This window comes from Mustela nigripes, chromosome 7 (genome assembly GCF_022355385.1).
Source record: "Mustela nigripes isolate SB6536 chromosome 7, MUSNIG.SB6536, whole genome shotgun sequence".
In the NCBI taxonomy this organism is placed as follows: Eukaryota; Metazoa; Chordata; class Mammalia; order Carnivora; family Mustelidae; genus Mustela; species Mustela nigripes.
The window spans coordinates 94,836,461-94,859,244 of NC_081563.1; the positions used below are offsets into that span (position 1 = coordinate 94,836,461).

Sequence of the window (22,784 nt, forward strand, 5' to 3'; positions counted from 1 at the left end):
CACTTCCTCTGTGAAAAGGTTAAAATGTACAAAATTATATATACAAAGAAGGGAAAAAAAAGGCAACATTTTGTTTACCTTTTACTTAAAACATTTCTGGAACTAAGAAAAAAAAAGTGGCTAAAAAGCATTCTTAAGACAAACATAATTTCATCTCCTAACAACTCTAAGGTTTTCTTGGGAATCTGTCTCTTTCAAACCTGCCGTGTCAGCCTTTCAGCACATTTAATTGAATTAGACATTAAGGCAATACGCTATAAGGAAAAGTCTTTAAATAATACTTAAGGATTAATCAAAAAGATCTTTGTAATAAGATGATTTTATTTAAAACACTACTGTAAAAGAGGAATACTGCAGAAATCCTCTATCAACAGAGGTTTATTATTTTAATTACTACCTTTCTTCTGTCTTCATCTTTCGGTTCTCCTCTTGTTCCCAGGCTCTCTTTTGACAACAGCTGCACCTTCTTCACTTGAGCCTCATACTCATTCTAAACATAAACAAAGTTTTGGTTTTGTAGTGGCTCTTATGGCAACCAGCATCCACCTATAGTTTTCTGTCTTTAGAGCATAAAAAGAATATTGAAGTAGAAAGTAAAAGCTGATGTCGCCAAGAAATTCAACTTATCTTAGAAAAAAGATGATTTCACAATTAAAATGTCAAAAGTTGAGTTCTATAAAATGTTGTATGTTCTTAAATAAGATTTGACGGATTCTCACTGTCTTTCATCAATGTAGGGAATAAAACCTTGGCACATTAAGTTCTCAGGAAAAATCCAGTTACTTTATTATGAAAGCATTAGACAGTGTTTACTCTGAAAACTTTTGTCCTATAGGGAAAGAAATCAATCCTACTGACTTCTTATCTGTATGATATCTACATTAGCATCATGGTCCTAATAGTCACAGCAACAGAGTATATTATTTGCTAGATCATCAACTGGAAATGAATTCTATTTTCTATGAATAAAAATATACAGTAGACATCAATGATCAGCACCATTGGAATGAAGTTTGCTCTGGCACTAATAACTACATAAAGATGTCTCTTCATTATCACATTATAATTGATGAAAGTGATTCCATCATAAAATGACTTTTTCTTAAAAGCAAGGCATAAAAGGTGCTTTGATTCAGCATGTTAGTAATTAAGGTCTTAAGAAATTCACTGATGGTGGTCCATCACAGATAAGTATCAGAACATTTTCTAAATTAGGCCGTGATGCACTGCAATTAGAAATACAACTATGAGAGAAAAAGAAAATATACCTGTGAGATAATCAAATTAGAAAACTGTTTCCTTAGTTCTCAGTGTGAACATGAAATTGGTCTCAGCTTTGTTTTGACATAGAAAGAAACAGTGATGAAAAGTGATTTGTTTCTTTCAAAATATCTTAAAGGGCATTATACGCTGGTCCATTTCTAATAACAGTTAAGCAGGGAATTTTTTTTCTTTCTCAGAATGATATTAACTTGATAGATGACAGTAATAATCTGAAGAGATTCCTAATTAAATAAAAGTTTTATAAGACCAGTACATATGATAAAACAAGAAAGTATAAAGAAATAAGGCAATTAAGATAATACAATTTATGTCTCTCTGTTCTATATCTACTCCTTTGGACTCAGAGATATTTATTTTTTAACCCTAAGAGCTTTCAACAGGCATACTTTACAGAATCTAAGGGAAAGTATCTTTAAAAAGGGATGGTGGTGGATTATGAAATAAACAAAATAAACATCAAGATTTATTAACTAATTAGAGGTTAAACAAAAATTCTTCATTCCTGTGGCTACACATATTTTCTTAGGTTCTTTGAGATCAGTTATAATCATGCAACAGGCATTGTACGTGATTTCCTTGTTATGGGATCATTTCAGAGCCATAACTTCCAAAGGCAGAGTACTTTCTCATGGAAACATGTGAGTTTTATTTAATTCATTTGGCTGCAGCAAAAACTAGTAACTCCATTCGGGCTTTATAAAGAACAACAAGGCAAATCTCATCACTAGTCCAATTGACACCGTTCTCAGTGCATCCAAAAAAATTACAGAATTATAGGTACTTTTCTAACTTAGTGAGGCAAATAAAAAATGAACACTGTATTTGAGATCAAAAGTTGCTATGATAAATAGATAACTGATACAAACTATAACTCTACATCCCCTAGACTTGCACCTACAAATGCTCCCTTTCTTTGCCTTTTATTTATATAGGACATTTTGTTACTATCCATCAAATCTACCTTCTGAACACTGGAGAGCAAGGGTTTTCAAGCCCCACCTCCTAATCTATCTCCATGTTTAAAAAAGGGCTGTACTATGTTTAAAAGTTTTTGGTTTGGAAATCTGTATAGATGAATCTTTCCAAAGCTTCCACAGCTAACAATGTCTGATGAGACAACATAGCATGTGTCCTGGTTTTCCAACAAACAGTCTTTCATGTTTTAGTCCCTATTTTTTCTCTGATCAGGTCCCATTATATTTCCAAAATACATCAAGGCTTCTATTGCATCTTTTCTGTGTGGTGCTGCATGAGGTTCCTGTTTCCTCCTTTGTGTGGCCTAGATTCTTCACTGTCAGATTTGCTGCTTTGGGGGCCAAAGTTCTCATGTCCCAGTAGCATCTGCCAGTCCACAGCCCCAATTCCCCTATGGAAATCTGTTTTAATAAAACCAAGAGCACGAATCAACGCATCAGGTAACTTGTTCTGTCTGTTACCATCTTGTTTCACAGCACTGGGCTGGATGCTGCCCACCTCCACTTAAGAGGACTTTTTTATTCACTTCCTTACTGTGTGCAATACATTTCATCTCAGCTCAACTGATGAAATCTGTTGATGATGGTCTGGAGTGGTGGGAAGAGGAGAGGGAGGTCCTGGCGGGTATTTCAGGTCTCTAGGCTACGTATCCATGCTCATGACAGGTCTCATTTTCCATCTTTCCTTCTTTTCTTCTGTATCCCCAATTACTTCAGTTTACCCTCATCACATTAGCACTTCCCTGAAAGTGCCACCACTACCTTTTATTTAAACAGGCTTCCTTTTTTCAGTGGTCTTTGGGATTATGTCAATATTCTTGGTTATAGAACTGAGCAGACATTTAAAATCTACTGGCCCAGGCTACTCATGTTAGAGTTGAAAAAAAAAAATGGGTACAGAGAGTTACACAAACTTGTCTGATTTGACCCTCAGGACTATGATTCACAATCTTTTGTTTTCTCTTCTGGTTTTTTGTTTTGTTTTGTTTCGGTTTTGGTTGTTTTTGGTTGTTGTCCGCCCCCACCCCTGCCCACCCCAGTATTTGGGCTTCCTCTTAAATGCTGAGTTCTTACAAAACGGTATGGAGGAACACTTCCTCATATGCAACCAATGCGTATTAACAAGTAAGACACTCTGGTTAATAAAAGACAGGATAAACTACAGACTGTTTTCCAGGAGCCTGAAGGCCATGCCCTGTCGACAGTGGTTGTTACAATGCTCAGCAGGGATTGAATGAGAGTGCAAAGATTTGCTCTCTTCAAACTTTATCCCCAGTATGCACATGTCACCTAAGAACTGATTTTTTAACAAGAATCACATCTTTAAATGGTGATATTATATCTTTAGAGTGTGTCTACTATTAAACAGAAATGTTCCTGGGAAGGTATAACACAGGACAGAACCAATACCATATTAGCTCTCTCTTAGTTGTTCATGGTCCATAAGAGAGAAAGATGAAAAATACAGAAGAATCAATTTTCAGTCAAGGTGGGGGAGTCTCCATGCTCACTGAGTGCTTCAAGTCTAGGGAGGTGCTCCTCAACACTGAGTGCTTATTATGTGCCACATTCTAGGTCAGATACTGACAGCACTGAAATAAAAATAAGATGAGGAGCCCACAGTGAGGTGGAAAAACATGTAAACAATCCCACAAAGGAAATGCTTACAGAGATAATTATTGCACAGACATAAGACAGGACAGAGGGAAAGAGGCTTTCTACTTGAAGAAGATAGAAGATAATGAATACAGTGCTTTCAAGGAAACACAGTGCTCAGTATGTTTAAAATTTAGTGGTTATGTGTGAGTGAGTACATGTGTGTGAGATAAAGATGGAGAGGAATGGTGGGAAGACATGGGGGTGAGGGATTGCATGGGGGGTATGGAGGGACAGGAGTGGGCAGAGCTGCGTGTGGGGAGGGGAGGGAGCAGAGATAGGAGGCAGAGATGGGGATAGAGGAAGGAGGTGGAGGGGGGTGCATGAGGAAGAGAAAGTGTGCACATGTCTGTGTATTTGTGTGAGGGACAGCAAGAAGAAACAGGCGTGTGCACATGCATGCATGTCATAAGATTGAGCTGCAGGATGGTATGCAGGCAGAGAGCAGAATCTGGGCTTTGTTGTAAAAGGCTGAGCAAGCACTCAAGGCTTTCAGGCAGATGAGAGATGTAACCAGATGATGACTCTCCTAATCTGAGGACTCCCCCTTGAATGCCCCAACATGCCAGCCTCATGCCTGGCACTCGAATAGGGCAGGCTGAAACAGAGCTGGCCATGCTCCACACATGCCCGTGGGACACTTTTCAGTGTGCCTAAGTCCCAACATCTCTGTTTCTGTGCCCAAGGAGCTCACAGTTAATTTTCCCTCACTGCTTCTCTTCCCCATCAGTCCTTAATCAGTGATACTCAGGAGCCATGTGTGCATATTCCAAATGCTCTGAACCACTCACCAGGGTTTCCCTGCGGGGTTAAGTTCCAGATACCAACTATAGTAGTTGGCTTAGTGATACACCCTGTTCCAGCCTGTCCTTCCCTGTCTCATCTGCCTACCTGCCTACTGATCCTCCCTACTGATCCTCCCTCCCCAAATAAACCACTTACATTTGAATACTTGTCTCAGGGTCCACTTCAGGAGAATCCAAACTGAGATAAGGGCAAAGGGCACCCAAGGAAAACTGCTCTAAGAACCAACTGGGGCTCTTCTATAAAAGCACTAATGCAGGAAGCGGAGGCTCAAGGACGGGCAGAAAGAAGGAGAGGACATGATCCTCACACTACTACTAATATTTATATGCTTGAACAGAGTTTAGTCAGCCTCTTTATCTGACAAGTAGCAAAACAGCCACAACACTGTATTTTCAAATCTACATGACAGATCAAGAGTCTTTAAAAGCCCTGAAAATGATCACAGGCCCCAAATAAAAGAATATAATTCATAAAATCAGTTGAAAGGGTATTTCTTTTAGCCTTTATCCCATCTTAAAAGATTTTAACATTATATAATAAAGTGGACAGAGTCCTACAAAGAGGGAGAAAGGCACTTAATACAATTAGGGCCAAATGACCACTTCTTACACACTGCTTCATTTAGTTTTACTTTCTGGAACTCTACCAATTATTAATTCATTTGCATTAACTTTATCCTATTCAAGGGAAAATAACACTGGCATTTTGGAATGCTTGGGCAATACCCTCCATCAAAACACCTCTCTCCTAAGACTTACACGTGGTGAGCCAGCAGAGGAAGTAAAGATCTGATACCTTAGCGGGAAGAGTTTAAGAGGAGACAAGTCGTTCTGGCCTTCCTAAGACTACCACTGGACACCAGGACAAAAGGAAGAGGCAGAAAGGAAGGGGGAAGACAGCAAGGACAAACATTTCCTTCTCTGAAACTCTGCTTACTACTATACAGTTTGCTGAGGTTAAATGGTGTCATTGGCTGCGTTTCAAGTATCACTACCTGGCTTCATGGGCACAGTTCAAACAGTCAGCTTTGGACTCAGGGTAATTCCCAATGTACAATTCTCCATGGAACGCACATCTTTCCCAATTGTAGCTACATGGTCTGCTCTTCTATGCTGTCAAAGATTGTTTGCAAAAGGCATTTCTTACCCAAGATTCAACTGCTCTTGATATGAAAATATTAACAAAGGATCATTTTCCCTTTCAAATTCCTCCCTCTCACATTTGGCTACATTATGAAATCAACAATGAAGTAAAGCATCAGTGTGAAAATAAAAAGCAAATTTCTATTATTTCATTTTTTCTATTGGGAAGGCAAAAACTCCCCGCTTTGTCCACTACTTTTATTTTCTCTATGGAATCTCTGAACAGCAAAGAGATTTACATAGTTGATACTAACAACTGCTTTTTGATGTTAAGTATTCTATTTGACTAGTAAGAGAAGAAAACCTGTCGTGCTGCTGCAGCTAACACTTGCTATTGCTTGAGCACATCTAACCTCCAGATCTTGGTTTCTAAATACCCTTCCCCACTAAAAGGAACCGCATCTCCTTGGAAAAGAGGCTAATTCTATGCCTGAGGCAGGGACAAATCTGGTAAACCTGGTATACCTTGTGCCCCAAAGCAAAGAAGGCTCAGAATTAATGGGATCAGGTCAAAAGGACACAGAAGCCAATCTGAAGAGACTCCCAGGCAAAATTTGGGAAAACATGAAAAACAAAAGCACTAATGATAGTGACTGATAGTACACTGACAAAATAAAAATTTAAAAGTCCATGTTGATACTTAGAAAGAGAAAAAAGAAGGCAAGAAAGCTTTTCTCTATGGAAGAATTCCAGCTAATAAAGTAAAAGATTGAATTAGAAAGTCACCATTTCACAACCTCCACCATAACTGATTCAGGCCTCGCTGATGGATCCTAAAACCACTTGATAAAAGGCTGTTGAGGAACAAGACATCTCCAAGATGTCAAACTAACAATTCATAGATTATTTGTTCAGTTGCAAAGGGGAAAAAGGTACTATATAATAGAGAGATCTAGAGATTGCTGTCTTAACCAATGCATCAAACTCAACCTCACTTGGGTCAGACCACCTGATATCACAACTCATGAGCCTCCTGATGGGCTGCAATAGGAAGTATTAACCTCAGCTATGACTACTTAAATTTAACTAATTAAAACTAACAAAGTTAAAAAACTTAGTCCTCAATGTCACAAGCCACATTTTAAGTGTTCAGTAACCATGTGTGGCTAGTGGCTACTGTATTAGACAGCAACAGTACAGATAGAGAACATTTCTATCACTACAGAAAGTTCTTTTTTTTTTTTTCTGAAGATTTTTTATTTATTTATTTGACACAGAGAGATCACAAGCAGGCAGAGAGGCAGGCAGAGAGAGAGGAGGAAGCAGAGCCTGATGCAGGGCTCGATCCCAGGACCCTGAGATCATGACCTGAGCCGTTAAAGCCGAGGCTTTAACCCACTGAGCCACCCAGGTGCCCCACTACAGAAAGTTCTACTGGGCAGTGCTGGTCTAATCCAAATTCTCAGTTAAATGATACCTCAAAGGAAAAACTAGTCAAATTCAAATCATTCTACAGGCAATTAGACTGTCTTCTTTAAAAAGCCAGTGTCACGGGAAAAAAAAGAGCAGTAGCAGACTTAGACTTACAGACCAAAAAAGATAGAATAACCAAATGTAATGTGCAAACCCTACTTGGCTCCTGGTCTGGAAAAATAAAGAGAATTTTGGAGGGAACTGGAGAAATTTAAATATCAGGTAGATATTAAATGCTATTATTAATTTTCTTAGGTGTGATAAAGGTAGTATGATTATATAGGAGACTTTCCTTGCTCTTAGGAGATCCACACTCAAGTATTTAAGGGAGAAATGTTATGGTGTCCACAGCATACTTTCGATGGCTCAGGAAAATACGTATACACACACACACACACACACACATACCCCAAATATGGTGAAATATTTACAACTAAAATTGCATCTGGGTAGATAGCATGTGAGTTTTCCTAGTCCATTCAGGCAGCCATAACAAAACACCACTGACTAGGTGACTTACAAACATCAGAAATGTTTTGCTCACAGTTTTGCTGGAGGCTAGTAAGTTTAAGATTCAAGGCACCAATGCAGTTGCATTCTGGTGAGGGCCCTCTTCCTCATTCAGAGCCACCACCCTCTCAATGCATCCTCACACAGTAGAAGGAGCTAGGGAGCTCTCTGGAGCTCCTTTCAGAAGATGTCCTATGTCATCCATGGGACCTCTACCCTCATGACAGGAACACCTCTCAAAGGCCCCAGCTATAAGTACCATCACATTTGGGTGTTAGGATTTCAAGATACAAATTTCAGGAGGACACAAACATTCAGAACACTGCGTGAATGTTTGTTATAATAATACTTTTCATTTTCCTGCATACTTGAAATAAAGGTTCAGTAGGGGAAACTCCTAGAGGGAAAAAAAGAAAGGGAAGTACTGGTATTCAATTGGGTTAACTTGAGCAACAGCCCCTGGCCAGCACAAATGGTGAGAAAAAAGGCCTAGCCCTCCACACTTGGCATAATTTGTGGAGCCAAAGTTTGCTCAGTACCTTAGGGGAATGGGGCCCCAGAATGAGAGAAGGCCACAGACAAGAGTCGTTCTGGTTCACACATAAGGAGCATAAAGGCAAACTCCACAGAGCCAATTCTACCCTCAGGCTCTTCCCAACACACTGCCTGACCAGGCCCCAGAAAAAGAAGCCTTTAAAGGAGGTAATCTCCCAAAAGAATGAAATCTTACCATCTCTAATGACATAGGTGGAGCTAGAATGTATTACGAAGCAAAGTAAGTCAGATAGAGAAAGAAAAATGCCTTATGATTTCACTCACATGTGGAATTTAACAAAAAAAAAAAAAAAACAGATGAGCATATGGGGATGGGGTGGAAGAGAGAGGGAAACAAATCATAAGAGACTCTTTTTTTTTTTTTATAGATACAACTTTTATTTTTAATTCGTTCCCACTATTCCCATAAGAGACTCCTACCAACAGAGAACAAACTGAGGGTTGATGGAAGGAGGTGGGTAGGGGAAAGTCTAGATGGGTGTTGGGTACTAAGGAGGGTACCTCCTGTGAAGAGCATTGGATGTTGTATATAAGTGATGAATCACTGAATTCTACTCCTGAAATCAATATTGCACTGCACATTCACTAACTAGAAGTTAAATAAAATTTATTCAAAAGTTGATAAAGGAAAAAAGAAAAAAGAAAAAAGCATAAAAAAAATTAAAAGGAGGTAGTCTCTAGAGGAATCGCTAATGTTACTCAAATTCAATCATGAGGCCAACAAATACCATGTGCCAGGTCTGTGCCAGGTCTGTGCCAGGTCTGTGCCAGGTAGTGGCTAGTGCCTGTGCCTGCACAAGGTAATTATTAGTGTAGTGTAACAAAGTACAGATAGTCCATTAATTCCTCAACTAAAACAGAAATCTGAGAAAATGCAATTTTAAGTTCCCCAATCAAAATCTGGCCACATAGTAATCCGCAGAGAAAATGTGCAGTTAATCTTATGGATGAACATCTGAATATTAGTGACCATCACTGATCTGACATTTTCTGCTATTACTTCCTTCTAATTTTAGCAAAAGAGAGAGAGAGACAGAGAGAAAGAAATATAGCACAAAACAAGATGTTACCTTCAGTTCTTGAAGCTTCTCTGTATTTGTGGTGAAGTGCCCAACATGAGCTTGGACATGCTCAAACTGCTTTAAATATTCTCGGTTTCGAGTATGAGCCTTCTTTTCTGATTCACATATTTCCTTCAGATATTTCTTTAGTTTAACATACTTCAGCTTAACTCTAGAAAAATAAAGGCAAATTTTTAAACAATGCAGTTAGACTTTGGCAAATCAAAGGAGAATTTTCTTTAACAAAATTGTTAATGAGACAATGTATTTGGAGATATTTTACCCAAACACTGAAAGCTAAGGGCAGAATGTACATCCATTTTTAGAGAGAAGAAATTAATGCAACATCACTGAGTATCACATCCAGGAATAACTCTCCTGAGAAATGTATACAAGACTACATTATAACATTCACACAATAAAGATTTATATGGATTTCTTTCTTCAAAATTAAATGTGATTTCAAGAGCGGCGTCTATGTGGCCACGGTTGGATGAAAAGCCCATTAGCATTCTCCTTATGACAGACCATTTCAAAACTACCTGCTTAGATGGAAATAGAATCAAACTATTAAACCACAATCCATAAACATTAATCCAAAATGTAAAATACCCCAAAGGCTCTCATTTAGATAATATTAAAAATTTTAATTAGCAACTGTCACAATAAATTATATTTTAAGAATATTTTATGATAATATATGGGCTGTAATCTAACTCAAATTGTGAAAAAACCTTTAGAGACTCTCATCAAAGTGTAAAACAAAGGGCACACTACTCTTCCCAGAGAACCAATATTGCTCATTCTAGCTCTTTCTTTTTCACAAGTTTTACATGATAAGAGTACCTACAATAATTCAACATTCTTTTTTTATTTTAATCCCAGTATAGTTAACTTATAGTGTTTTATTAGTTTCACAGGCAGGCACTTGGTGAAGCTGCTGATGGTGGCCAGTGTCCAGCTGGAGTGGGTACAACAGTAACCATGCCTTCTTCACCCAAAGTCTAGTTTCATTCCTGCCCCCGCATTACCCTTCAATGCTGACCACAGAAGTTACCTGACTAGCCATGTAATCATTCATGTATTCAGTGCTGTGACTAGGAAAGCCACTCAGCCAGTCAACAGGGAAAACAAGAAATTAGAGAGTCCAATACAGTGTTATGAATGCTAAGAGGGAAACTACCAGGCACTCTTACAGACTGGACAACCCAACCTAGCTGAAGGGGTCAGGAAGGCCTTCCCAGTGGAAATCAATTTTTAGCTTAGACATGATAAAGGATGAATGAGTTAACCCAAATTGGGGAAAGCCAGGGTGAGAAGATGAGGGGAAACACTCAAAGCAGGGGAATCAGCATGTTGGAAAGCGCAAAGGCAATAATTAAGAACAACAACAGTGGGGCGCCTGGGTGGCTCAGTGGGTTAAAACCTCTGCCTTCAGCTCAGGTCATGATCCCAGGGTTCTGGGATCAAGCCCCACATTAAGCCCCACATCGGGCTCTCTGCTCAGCAGGGAGCTTGCTTCCTCCCTTCTCTCTCTCTGCCTCCTTCTCTGCCTACTTGTGATCTCTCTCTGTCAAATAAATAAATAAAATCTTTAAAAAAAAAAAAAAAAGAACAACAGTAAAATTGGCCCAAAGTAACAAATAATAAATTACTGTCTCTTACACTGGGTCAGACACTGCTTTAAAGCTCTGTTAAGTTCTCATAACTATTATGACAGATAACTATTATGTGACAGATGAAGAAATGGATGTACAAGGTGTTGAAGGACCCGTCCTAATGTCACATAACTACAAGCTGGTAGGCCTTAGATTGAATGGAAGCACCAAGCAACAAAGCCCACTTGCTTACTTGATACTATAAAACTCTTGTCCTGCTTCAGACACTGAAGATTTTGTGTAACAAGTTAGTGGAGGCTGGTAAGAGAGGGTGATGATGAAGATTACCCAGGGGTAGATAACAGAGGGTCTGGTAAGCTGTCGTGCTAGATACTCTGCAGGCCCTCCTCACATCCTCTAGGCCCAGCTCTTCCTCTGCTAGTCATGGCTGCAGCCACCTGGTAGCACCTGTCTCGGCTGCATCTGGTATCTTGCTTTCCCAGAGCTGCTCCCCTGAGTTTGCAACATGGATGCAAGAAGGCATTAACACTCCTTGGGGGAGCCCTGCCCAATGCAGGGTTACTAGTAGGTAAACAGCTCCCCTTCCTTCCCTTGAGGAACAGAGAAGCAGGCTATAAGCCTCCTCTAAAGGTCTGGAAGGATGGAGCCCCAGATGCCCACAGCAGTGACTGGCTCCTATTTCATTCTTCTCAGCTCTGCTCACCAGTTTTATATGACCACTTCCTAAAATAAACTATCATCTACACACAAACCCCTGTCTCAGGCTCTGCCTTCTGGACAGGGAGGAGGGACGAAATTTAAACAGCCATGTTAGACAGTTTGGATTTTTATTCTGTCAGGCAGTCCAAAAAAGTACATTTTTAGCAAATCATTCCCTCTGTCTTCCAGGAAATGAGAGGCTAAGTAAGAGAGGGGAACCAACTTGACAAACTGATAGCTTGATAAAGATCCCCAGAAAGCCAGGATATAGGCTGCAGGAAAAGTCTCCATCTCTTTGGCCACCCCTTTAGCTGCAGGGCTACAAAATGGCAGCTGCCACAGATGTTCTCAGACTTGGGCCCACTTCTGAGGCCATCGCATCCACAACCATTGCTATTTCTTGCACCATCTCACTGGCTTTTTGTCTCTTTTAAAAATAATGGGTACAGGGGCGCCTGGGTGGCTCAGTGGGTTAAAGCCTCTGCCTTCGGCTTGGGTCATGATCCCAGGATCCTGGGATCGAGCCCCATGTCGGGCTCTCTGCTCCACAGGGAGCCTACTTCCTCCCCTATCTCTCTCTGCCTGCCTCTCTGCCTACTTATGATTTCTCTCTGTCAAATAAATGAAATCTTTAAAAAAAAAAAAAAACGGGGACATATCTCTGTCCACCGTGACTGGTATCCTTGGAAGTCCACTGAATCCCAAAACCATATGAAGAAACAAATGGACCTGATGGGCGGTTTGGTTTTAAGGTTTTCTCTCACTTCTGAATGATGTGTTTTCATTTCTCACTTGTATTATCATGTGACTAAATCACAAAATCAATGCTATCATAGCCAGAAATTTTTCATATGAATATAATTGGAGGTAATACCACACACTTGGCTTAAGGATGAAGTTCAGTTTCTGTAAAACAGAATTAAAAATATTAAAAGTTGGCTCCTCATATTAGAATAAACCAGTATTTTATCCATTGCTCATAATAATTTTCACAGGCATTATCAAATATCCATGAATAAATGAAACATCATGCTTTCAACAGTTGGTTGAAAAGCCAGCTACAGTCATTATGCCTTAATCAATATGCAGGCTCAATGTATTTAAATTGTGATTTAAAAAAAAAGACTATATAATGCATCTTATTCTTCAGCTATGCAAGCTAAATAGATTCCTGAAATACCACAAGTACCAAATGGTGAAAGTAAAACAATTTTTATCTTACACAAATTTTAACAAAATTTATTCCTACATTTGATAGTGGTTATATTAAATTTCAGTGTTTACTGGAAATGATTACACATTAGACATAAGAGAACAGTAAAAGTACTGCAATTATGGTATCTGTAACGTACATTAGGGTTACATTTTTATTGATTAACACCCGCCAACTGGCTTAAAGACTATTATCACTGTTACATCTTACCTGTATGCATCAGATTGATTATATTCATAAAGCTTCTTTTCCAGGTCCAGTCTCTTTTTTTCACTATAATATACAAAGAAAAGATTTTATGAATAAGTTACGCTGATAAGTAATAGACAGTTGGATTTAGAACATGATCTCTTTTGAAATTACACCTTTGTGAGAATGCTTCTCTGGTCTTTCTAAAAAGCAGAAAATGCCAGCTGTTTGAAACTCAAGACACAAAAATATTTGGCAGTTGCCATGGAAATCTAAAAAGCAGAATGATACCAGTATGAAGCAAAAAGAACAAGATTTTCAAAGTAAATGGGAGAAAGGCACTAAGAAAAGACTAGAAAGCAGATTCATTCATTCAACAAGTATTTCTTGAGTGCCGTGATGAATCAGATACCGTTCTAGGCCTAAAGACTAACATGGTGAACAAGCCAGACAAAGACCTCTGCTGTCAGGCAGCTGACTTTCTAGAGGGAAGAACAAACAATAAACAAGATAAATATGTAAAATATACTATGGCCAGATTTTTCTGTGATAGTGGCATTTGAGAGATGGGGATTCCACCAGGTCAAGACAACATACTTTGCAAATCTACATTGGACTGCAAACTGGTGGCTTGTTCTGCTCCTAGCCAGACAAGCCTGGAAGAGCCAAGTCTGAAAAGTGCACCTAGCTCCATTCACAGTTAATGAAGACCAAGTCCCCTAACAGTACTACTTCAAATTTGGAAGAGTTTCTTTATATAACTTTGTGACATCACCATGATTTGTCACTGACTGCTACTACCTGGAGCTAGTCCCAATAAAGACTTAGCTTGTGTTGTTCAGGCGAGTGCTGCTAGTGAGTTAGAGGACAAATCTTACCCTGCACATCTGTACACCCAAGCCTGTTAAGAGGTAAGGGAAACTGAGCAGCAGGGGAGTTAACAACAGTCAAAACCAAGGGGCTAGGTGGTAAAACAGCTGAATGGGACTAGCCATCCCAGTTCCAGAAAGAGCCCTTGGGGGGGTTTAGCCATGGGGTGGGGGTAACCACAGGAGGTTGTGCTCCACCACCAAAGTACCAGCTTCATCTGAAGCCAAATTGCTAATCTAAATTAACATTAACTAAAGTTCAAAAGAAAAACTATATAAGTCTGCAAGAAAAATGCCAGGGGCAAAAAAAAAAAAAGACTGTGAATCAAAGACAAGGAGTCCAACAGAAGGTGACCTCAGGTGGCCTGTTGAGGGAAAGGGGCTGAGCCCATGTCGCATTTGGGAGCTCTTAATTATTAGTTTGTGTTTTCTTCAAATATATTTTCCCTTTAAAAAAAATCTCAAAAGTTACTCTATTAGCTACATTAGAAGTTAAGTAAATTTCTTTGCTTAGCATAATCTAGAACGGAAACAACCATCTAACCAAATTCTTTTAAGGGGAAAACGGGGTCCAAAATCCAAACACCAAATCTTAGCTTGAGGAACATAATCTATTCTTTAGTTAGGCTGTGCCTATGTTTAAAAAAGTAAAAAAGAACCCAAGGAAAAGAAATCATAGAGACACCATTTTTTAAGTGGTAACACCACACACATATTTACGTTGTCATTAGTAAGAGTAAACTTATTTTTATGTAAAGTGTAAAAAAATGGTCCAGTTTCATTCTTCTGTAAGTGGCTGTCTAATTTTTCCAACACCATTTGTTGAAGAGACTGTCCCATTGGATAATCTTTCCTGCTTAGTTGAAGATTAGTTGACCATAGAGTTGAGGGTCCATTTCTGGGTTCTCTATTCTGTTTCACTGATCTTTTTTTTTTTTTTTTTTTTTTTTTTTGCCAGTACCATTCTGCCTTGATGATTACAGTTTTGTAATATAACCTGAAGTCCAGAACTGTGATGCCTCTAGCTTTGGTTTTCTTTTTCAATGTTCCTCTGGCTATTGGGTGTCTTTTCTGGTTTCATACAAATTTTAGGATTATTTGTTCCTGGTCTGTGAAAAAAAAAAGTTGATCATATTTTGATATAACTTTGTGACACTGTACTCAACATGTAGATTGCTCTGAGTAGCATAGATATTTTAACAATACTTGTTCTCCCAATCCATGAGCATGGATGTTTTTCCATTTTTTTGTGTCTTCCTCAGTTTCTTTCATAAGTATTCTATAGTTTTCAGAGTACACATCCTTTACCTATTTGGTTTGGCTTATTCCTATGTGTCTTATGGTTCTTGGTACAATTGCAAATGGGATCAATTCCTTAATTTCTCTTTCTTCTGTCTCAGAATTAGTGTATGGAAATGCAAATGGTTTCTGTGCATTGATTCTATATCTTGCCACCTTGCTGAATTCCTGTATGAGGTTCTTATACCATAAACAAAAATAAACTCAAAATGGATCAAAGCCCTAAATGTGAGACAGGAATCCATCAAAATCCTAGGGGAGAACACAGTCAGCAACCTGACCTTGGCTGCAGCAACTGCTTGCTACACATATCTCCAAAGGCAAGGGAAACAAAAGCAAAAATGAACGACTGGGACTTTATCAAGATTAAAAGCTTTGGCACAGCAAAGGAAAAAGTCGACAAAACCAAAAACAACCTACAGAATGGGAGAAGATATTTGCAAATGTCTTGTCAGATAAAGGGCCAGAATCCAAGATCCATAAAGAACTTATCAAACTCAACACCCCCAAAACAAAAAATGCAGTCAAGAAATGGGCAGAGGACATGAGCAGACATTTCTCCAAAGAAGACATACAAATGGCCAAAAGGCACATGAAAAAATGTTCAACATCACTTGGCATCAGAGAAATACAAATCAAAACCACAATGAAATACCACACACTGGTCAGAACAGCTAAAATTAACAACTCAGGGATCAGGAAATGTTGGCAAGGATGCAGAGAAAGGGGAACCCTCTTACACTATTGGTGAGAATGCAAGCTGGTACAGCTACTCTGGAAAACAGTATGGAGGTTCCTCAAAAATTTAAAAATAGAGCTACCATACAACCCAGCAATTGCACTACTAGGTATTTACCCAAAGGACACAAACAGTGATCCAAAAAGCACCCGTATCCCAGTGTTTATAGCATCCATGTCCACATAACCAAAGTATGTGGGTCCAGATGTCCACTGACTGATGAATGTATAAAGAAGAAGTGATACACACATATGCGTGCGCGTGTGCGAAATGGAATATTACTGAGCCATCAAAAAGAATGAAATCTTGACATTTGCAATAATGTGGCTTGAACTAGAGGGTATTATGCTAAGCGAAATAAGTCAGTCAGAGAAAGACAAATATCGTGTGATTTCACTCAGACATGGAATTTAAGAAACAAAACAGAGGACCATAGGGGAAGGGAGGGAAAAATAAAATAAGACAAAATCAGAAAGGGAGACAAACCATAAGAGACTCTTAACTATAGAAAACAAACAGGGTTGCTGGAAGGGCGGGGTTGGGGGGGATGGGGTAACTGGGTGATGGACACTAAGAAGGGCACGTGATGTAATGAGCACTGGGTATTATAAGCAACTGATGAATCACTGAACTCTACCTCTGAAACTAATAATACACTGTATGTTAATTTACTGAATTTAAATAAAGGAAAATTTAAAAATAAGAGTGAATTTAGAAGAGAAGTGAAATATGGCAACTGCTTCCATGTTAGAAATTTTTATTAGCCACTTTTGCTGCTTCTAAGATTTTATGATTAATAGGATAGTTAGTTCATGAAGAATGAATGGACAGTGAGCTGTCATTAAATGACAAAGACAGAAAGACTCTTAAGTGTGTCAATACTTTGTGCCTCAATGTCATGCTTCACTTCTGTGCTTTTCTTGCCAAGAAAGTATTATCAGAGTCTGGTCATGAGTAACCATTAGATAGATCCAGCTAGAGGATCACCCACTGGAATGAAAGTTGTACTCTAGAAACTGTCAGGAATGACTATGGAATAGCTCCAGACTGGGGGAGACTGAAGAGACATGGCAAATGGGTACAAAGATGGGAACCTGAACCAGTAAAGAAAAAAGACAGTCTTAGGACACTGAGCAAAATGAGCATGTGGTAAAATTTGATTGGAGTCTGTGGACTGGTATCAATCAGTGTTGACTTCCTCATTGGGAGAGCTATAAGGTATATCCATGTCAGGGAGCATAACTGTTTTTGGAAATAGACACTTGAGTTTTTAGGAGTAATGGGGTATGATATCTGTAGTTCTCAAATGGTTCAGGAAAGTCTAATGATTTTAGATAGGCAGATAGATAAAAACAGAAAAAATATAAAGAAGTGTTAAGAGCTGGGGAATCTGGGAGCACCTAGGAGGCTCAGTTCGTTAAGCATCTGCCTTTGGCTCAGGTCATGATCCCAGGGTCCTGGGATGGAGACCTGCATCCAGCTCCCTGCTCAGCAGGGAGTCAGCTTCTCCCTCTCCTCTCTGCACATATGCTCTCTCTCTCTCTCTTTCTCAAATAAATAAATAAATCTTAAAAAATAAAAAAGAGTTGGGGAATCTGGGTGAGGAGAATATTAGAAGTCTTTGTCCTATACATGCAACTTTTCTGTAAGCTTTAATTTAATTCAAAATAATTTTGAAAATCCACCTATGACCTCTGGACAAAAGGTCTTTTGGGGAATCCATCACCTCCTGTGCAGCAAGTTCTTTTTAAAGATTTTATTTATTTGACAGAGAGAGACACACCAAGAGAGGGAACATAAGCAGGGGGAGTGGGAGAGGGAAAAACAGGCTTCCCGCTGAGCAGAGAGCCCCATGCAGGGCTTGAACCCAGGACCCTGAGATCATGACCTGATCTTCCACTGGCCTTCCTGGCCTTCCACTACCGACATGATGTTCATCTCATTAACTCTTCAACACAGGACCTTTTCACAACCTCTTCATTCCCACTGCAGAGCTTCTGAATGCTGTCCTTCCTTTCTATCGTAAATGTAAGACTTAAAACAAGATATTTACCCTAATGAAAACTCAGAGAAAGATTTATGGGGAGGAATATCTTGCAACCCCTCATACTAAACCTCTATTTCAGAATCTCTGAAACACGCAGCCCTGGGATGTATACCCATAGCCCATGGTTTCTGTCACCTGCACCCCTCACCTGGACCAATTAAAGGTTTACACAGATAGGTGGTCCTTAAGAGCATAGCCAAATGGTTTGCTTTTCTCCTTTTCCACTTGTTATTCTGTTTTTGTCTCAATACCAACTTCAGCTTTACTCAACTAATATCTTAGAATCAATTTCTGGACTATTATGATATCTCACTCTGAATCAATACTGGCATTGAAAGAACTGGGGCTGGTTAATGGGCCTTTTAAAGGGATGTTTTTATGTAATTGTAAGAGTCAATTCCACTCACATGTTTCTACCATGCTTGTGTCTTTACACACACTGAAACAAGTCACTCCAGCAGGCTCTTTAAGATGCTGATTGATTTCACCAGAGTACAGAGAAAACACGACATGCAAAGAGGAAAAAATTAAGAATGTATAAGTACATCTGTGTGTGACTATAGCTGAGACAATCTGGGCTAGAAAAACACCACTTACAAGGGAAAGACCCCATTATTAGACCACCTACATTAGACCAGCAATGAGCCAGCTCTAACAAGGCCAGGAAAAAGCAGATTGCTTTTATTTCCCACCCCTGGAAATTTCTGGACTGATAAAGCAGCTGTGATGACCCAGAGATGCGGCCTTTAAAATGACTCTGAAGTTTTAGAGTCCTTACAGTCACTGTAATTGGTTAAAAAAAAAAAAACTAAACTAAACTAAACAAAAAAGCAGGTACATTCAAACACTCAAATAGGATACAAACAATGATATTCATTACTTGCTCTGCAAAACTACAGCTTTCAACTTTTCATTTGAAGCTCATTACTCTACTAGAGAAAAAACAAATCTGTGGCCTTACTGTACATATAATTCAGTGCTCCTCATTTCTGGTGAAGAACCAAGGTTCAGGACGCTGAATAACCTGCTCAAAGTCATACAACTGTTGTAGAGCAGAACCTAAGTTTCTCTGCATCCAAAGTTATCTGCCTCTGTACTTACTGTGCATTAGTTATGGACTTTTAAAATGAAAATTAAGGAGTGCCTGGGTGGCTCAGTTGGTTAAGCATCCTACTCTTGATTTTGGCTCGGGTCATGATCTCAGGGTACTGAGACTAAGCCCTGTGTCGGGCTCTGCACTCAACGGGGAGCCTGGTTGGGATTCTCTCTCTCCCTATGCCCCTCCCTGCTTCCTCTCTTAAAAAAAAAAAATTTAATGAAATGAAAGATGAATACACACAGCAACAGATTTATACCAACTTAAAAATTTTTTAAAAACTCCAAATGCAGAACCATGAATAGGCTATAAAATTTGACTTGAATTCTTCATATAATTTCAACAGACTCATCTTACTTAAGTTAAAACATTAAGTGTTAAACATAAAGTGAGTGCTAATCATTACACAGTTACTATACCATAAGTACTATAAGCACCCAGGTATTCCTAGCATACGGAGCAAAAATGATAACTCATAATGAGCTTAGTTCAAAAAGAATGCCATTTGAACCCATTTTAAAATTAGAACATGGGCTAAGACATACAAATACCTAACGGCCTGGTGGTAACTAACCTACTCTTCTAACAGAACAGAGTCAAAAGTACTTTAGGTGTGCTGATATACAGAGCAGTATCTTGTCTTTTAATTATAAGGTATGTACAGACACTTAATACTGACTTTGAAATACCATACTGCTCCCTTTCCCTGGTTGACTAGAAAATTGTAATGACTTAGTGACAATGTGTGGCAACAGTTTTGTATATAAGACATTCGTTAACTCCTGGATCCTGGATGGGTTGGCTTTGGGATTTCTGCCATTCACTCAACAAACATTTGTCAAGCCCCTCCTCTCCTAAAGTACTCTTAGCTAAAGATCCAGCTAAATATGGTTCCTGTCCTCCTGGAATTCTCCCTCTAAGCAGGAAGCAAGTCACTTAAGCCATCTACCTACAGTGCTATAAAAATAGAGATCACAGGGGCACCTGGGTGGCTCAGTGGGTTAAAGCCTATGCTTTCAGCTCAGGTCATGATTTCAGGGTCCTGGGATTGAGCCCCACATTGGGCTCTCTGTTCAGTGGGGAGCCTGCTTCCACCCACCACCACCTCTCTGCCTGCCTCTCTGCCTACTTGTGATCTCTGTCTATCAAATAAATAAATATTTTTTTTAAAAAATAGAGATTATATAAGTTAGGAAGTGGGTTAATCAATAGTTGCCATAGGGAAGGCACTGCAGGAAGTGATTTTTTTTAAAAGTTGGAGGTAAGGAGGTCCCTGGAGTGGGTAAGTGGCAGTGTGTCAGTAAGAAAATAGGGTACAGAAAAAGATTAAGGGGTAAAATATAGTGAGGACAATTAAGGAGGCATGTTGTGGATGCTCTATAAATATTTGACAAGAATTAAATCTAGGATAAGATTACTATAATTCCTTTTCATAACCACTTACTTCTGTCTTTACCTGACATGTAATTATTGTCATTTTAGAATTGTCACACACAAAGCTCTCCTCTTCACTGAAATGATTTTGTAACTTCATTAAACGCTTTGTTTATCAAGAGATCCAAATATCTGTTTCCTTTCTTGTCAACTAATGAGATTTCCAACTCCAATTAATTTAGCAGCTAAATAATAGTTCCAATAACTTATCTTTTATGTGGTTATTTATAGTAAATTGCTTTATAATTTTCTCTCTGAGCTCTTAGATCTAGCTGTTTTCAGTGGCTCTCATCTTTCATGTCTCAAAGTATCATGAACTCTCTGGAAGCTGGACTTCTGTAAATTTCATCTCTTTAAATAGGGCATATATTCACACACACACACACACACACACACACACTCCCGCCTGCGTTCCGGGACCTGTCACCATTGATGCAGTGCAGCTGTCAGGGTGGGATGACAATTTGAAGAGAGAACGGGAAGGAGGCGTGGAGAAGGGAGTAAAGAAATTCGCAGGGCTTGATTGAGAGTGACAGACAGGAGAACTCGCACTCTCACTTCTGGACAAACTCAAGGATGAAGCCGCATCTTCCGGCGGGAGACCTCCAGTAAGGACAGTGGGGCACGGTGTTTAGTAAACTTTGTCCTCTAGGCCCCACTGGAACTTGGGTGGCGTCGTGGGTGGATCCAGGCCCACGGAAACACCGCGGGGGGAGTGGAAAGGAACCGGAGTTAGGGCACCGGCTGACCTTCGACCTGGCCCACTCCCCGCCCCCGCCCCCGCCCCGAGTAGGCCGTACCTGTCCCGCAGCCGATCCTGGAGGCGGCCCAGCCTCTCGTAGTATTCGGGGCTCGCCAAAGGCGCTGCCGATGTGGAGGACGGAAGCATGCCGCCGCCGCGCGCGTTCTCCACCGCCAAGGGACAGCCACCCCGGAGGTGGCGACGGGTTGTCTGAGGCGACAGCCCCACCATGCACCGCGGGTAAACAGGGCGTCTGCCGCGGTGCAGGGGGCGGGACCGAGGCCCTGTAGGGGCGGGGGCAGCGTGGGTGGGCGGGGCAGACGCCGCGGAGGGGCGGGGAGGAGGCGGGACGTCTTGTGAGGCTGCGCTGGCCGCCTCCAAGAAGGCTGGCGGGTTCTCTGCCCGTGCTGCTGAAGGGGAATCTGGGGGGCGTGTGGGCGCGGTTCCCAGGCTTCTCCGCCCCTAGTCTGGCGTTTCCCTTTCCCCTCACCCTTCAGAATTCTCACTGGAGAGAGCCTGGCCTTCCTCGAGGCAAGGAGCCCCACCGAAGGCCAATCAGGAGCCGGTCCTGCTTATGCTCCCCACCTTGGTAGAGGCTGGAGGAGTTGAGGGAGCACCGCTGGGCGGGAGCAATTCATCTGATCATTTTTGCCTTTGGCATCAAACTACTTTCATTTTCCAAGGTGCATTCTCTCCTTCTTCCTACCATCTCTCCCTCCCTTCTTCCAGGATTTTTGAGTGCAGGCACTGTTTTCCTACCACACTTAGAAGTAAAACAAAACACCACAAAAAAAGATAAAACCCAGGATGCTAAGAAACTGCGCTCAGCTCTGACAGTAGAACAACCTCTCGCTTGAAAGTCCGTGCTGACCCAAGGATATGGTTAATGCTGCAGGTGACATCACTGGTTGGCGAGGAGGGAAAAGTTGTTTTTGAAGCAGACATTTGTGCAGATGTGGCTCGGTGGGCAATCACCTGTAGAATTCTTCAACGGGGATGTGGAGCTAGACTGCCTGGGTTCGAGCCTGCTTTTCCTTCGCCCAGCTATGTGACTGCAGGCAGATCATCCTCTTGATGGCCAGACTTCCTCTTGTAAAAGGGGAGGCTGTTAGTGCAGGACCCACCTATGCCATTGTTATAATAACTCATTAATGTGTTGTAGTGTTTATAAGACGGCCCAGCACATGGTAAGCATGAGTTTTTATAGTCATCACCATCATCTTGGAGAATAAGCTTCCTGAAGAAAAACATCTTCCAAAACCCACAGAGCAGAAGAAAAGGAAATACAGTATAGAGTTTCTTGGGTCTCTTATTCTTCACTTGGTTTCTTTTCTCAGCCATTAATTTCACTGATCCGTATGTGCAAGGTGTGACTTCAGGTGGTGAATAATTGATCATTAGCAAGATAGATGGACCACTTAAAGGTGGCAATATAA

At 40.3% G+C, this 22,784-nt stretch overlaps 1 protein-coding gene across 1 annotated transcript; it reads right to left on the minus strand.

Annotated features, from left to right (window-relative positions):
* Nucleotides 1-329: 329 nt before the first annotated feature.
* Nucleotides 330-21,623, minus strand: LOC132022648 (centrosomal protein kizuna-like). Its single transcript, XM_059407889.1, has 4 exons — nucleotides 21,407-21,623; nucleotides 13,144-13,206; nucleotides 9,412-9,574; nucleotides 330-490 (listed from the first exon to the last, which is right to left on the minus strand). Exons 1-4 carry the CDS (start codon nucleotides 21,577-21,579, stop codon nucleotides 368-370), a joined length of 522 nt encoding a protein of 173 aa, XP_059263872.1. The 5' UTR covers nucleotides 21,580-21,623; the 3' UTR covers nucleotides 330-367.
* Nucleotides 21,624-22,784: the final 1,161 nt, after the last annotated feature.

What these genes read in the sequence shown, in the direction of transcription:
- LOC132022648 (XM_059407889.1), bottom strand. Translation starts at nt 21,579, where the DNA reads ATGGTGGGGCTGTCGCCTCAGACAACCCGTCGCCACCTCCGGGGTGGC. An exon ending in CAGGATCGGCTGCGGGACAG is followed by an intron (nt 13,207 to 21,406) that starts GTACGGCCTACT and finishes TGTATATTATAG; the next exon opens with TGAAAAAAAGAGACTGGACC. An exon ending in AATCAATCTGATGCATACAG is followed by an intron (nt 9,575 to 13,143) that starts GTAAGATGTAAC and finishes TTATTTTTCTAG; the next exon opens with AGTTAAGCTGAAGTATGTTA.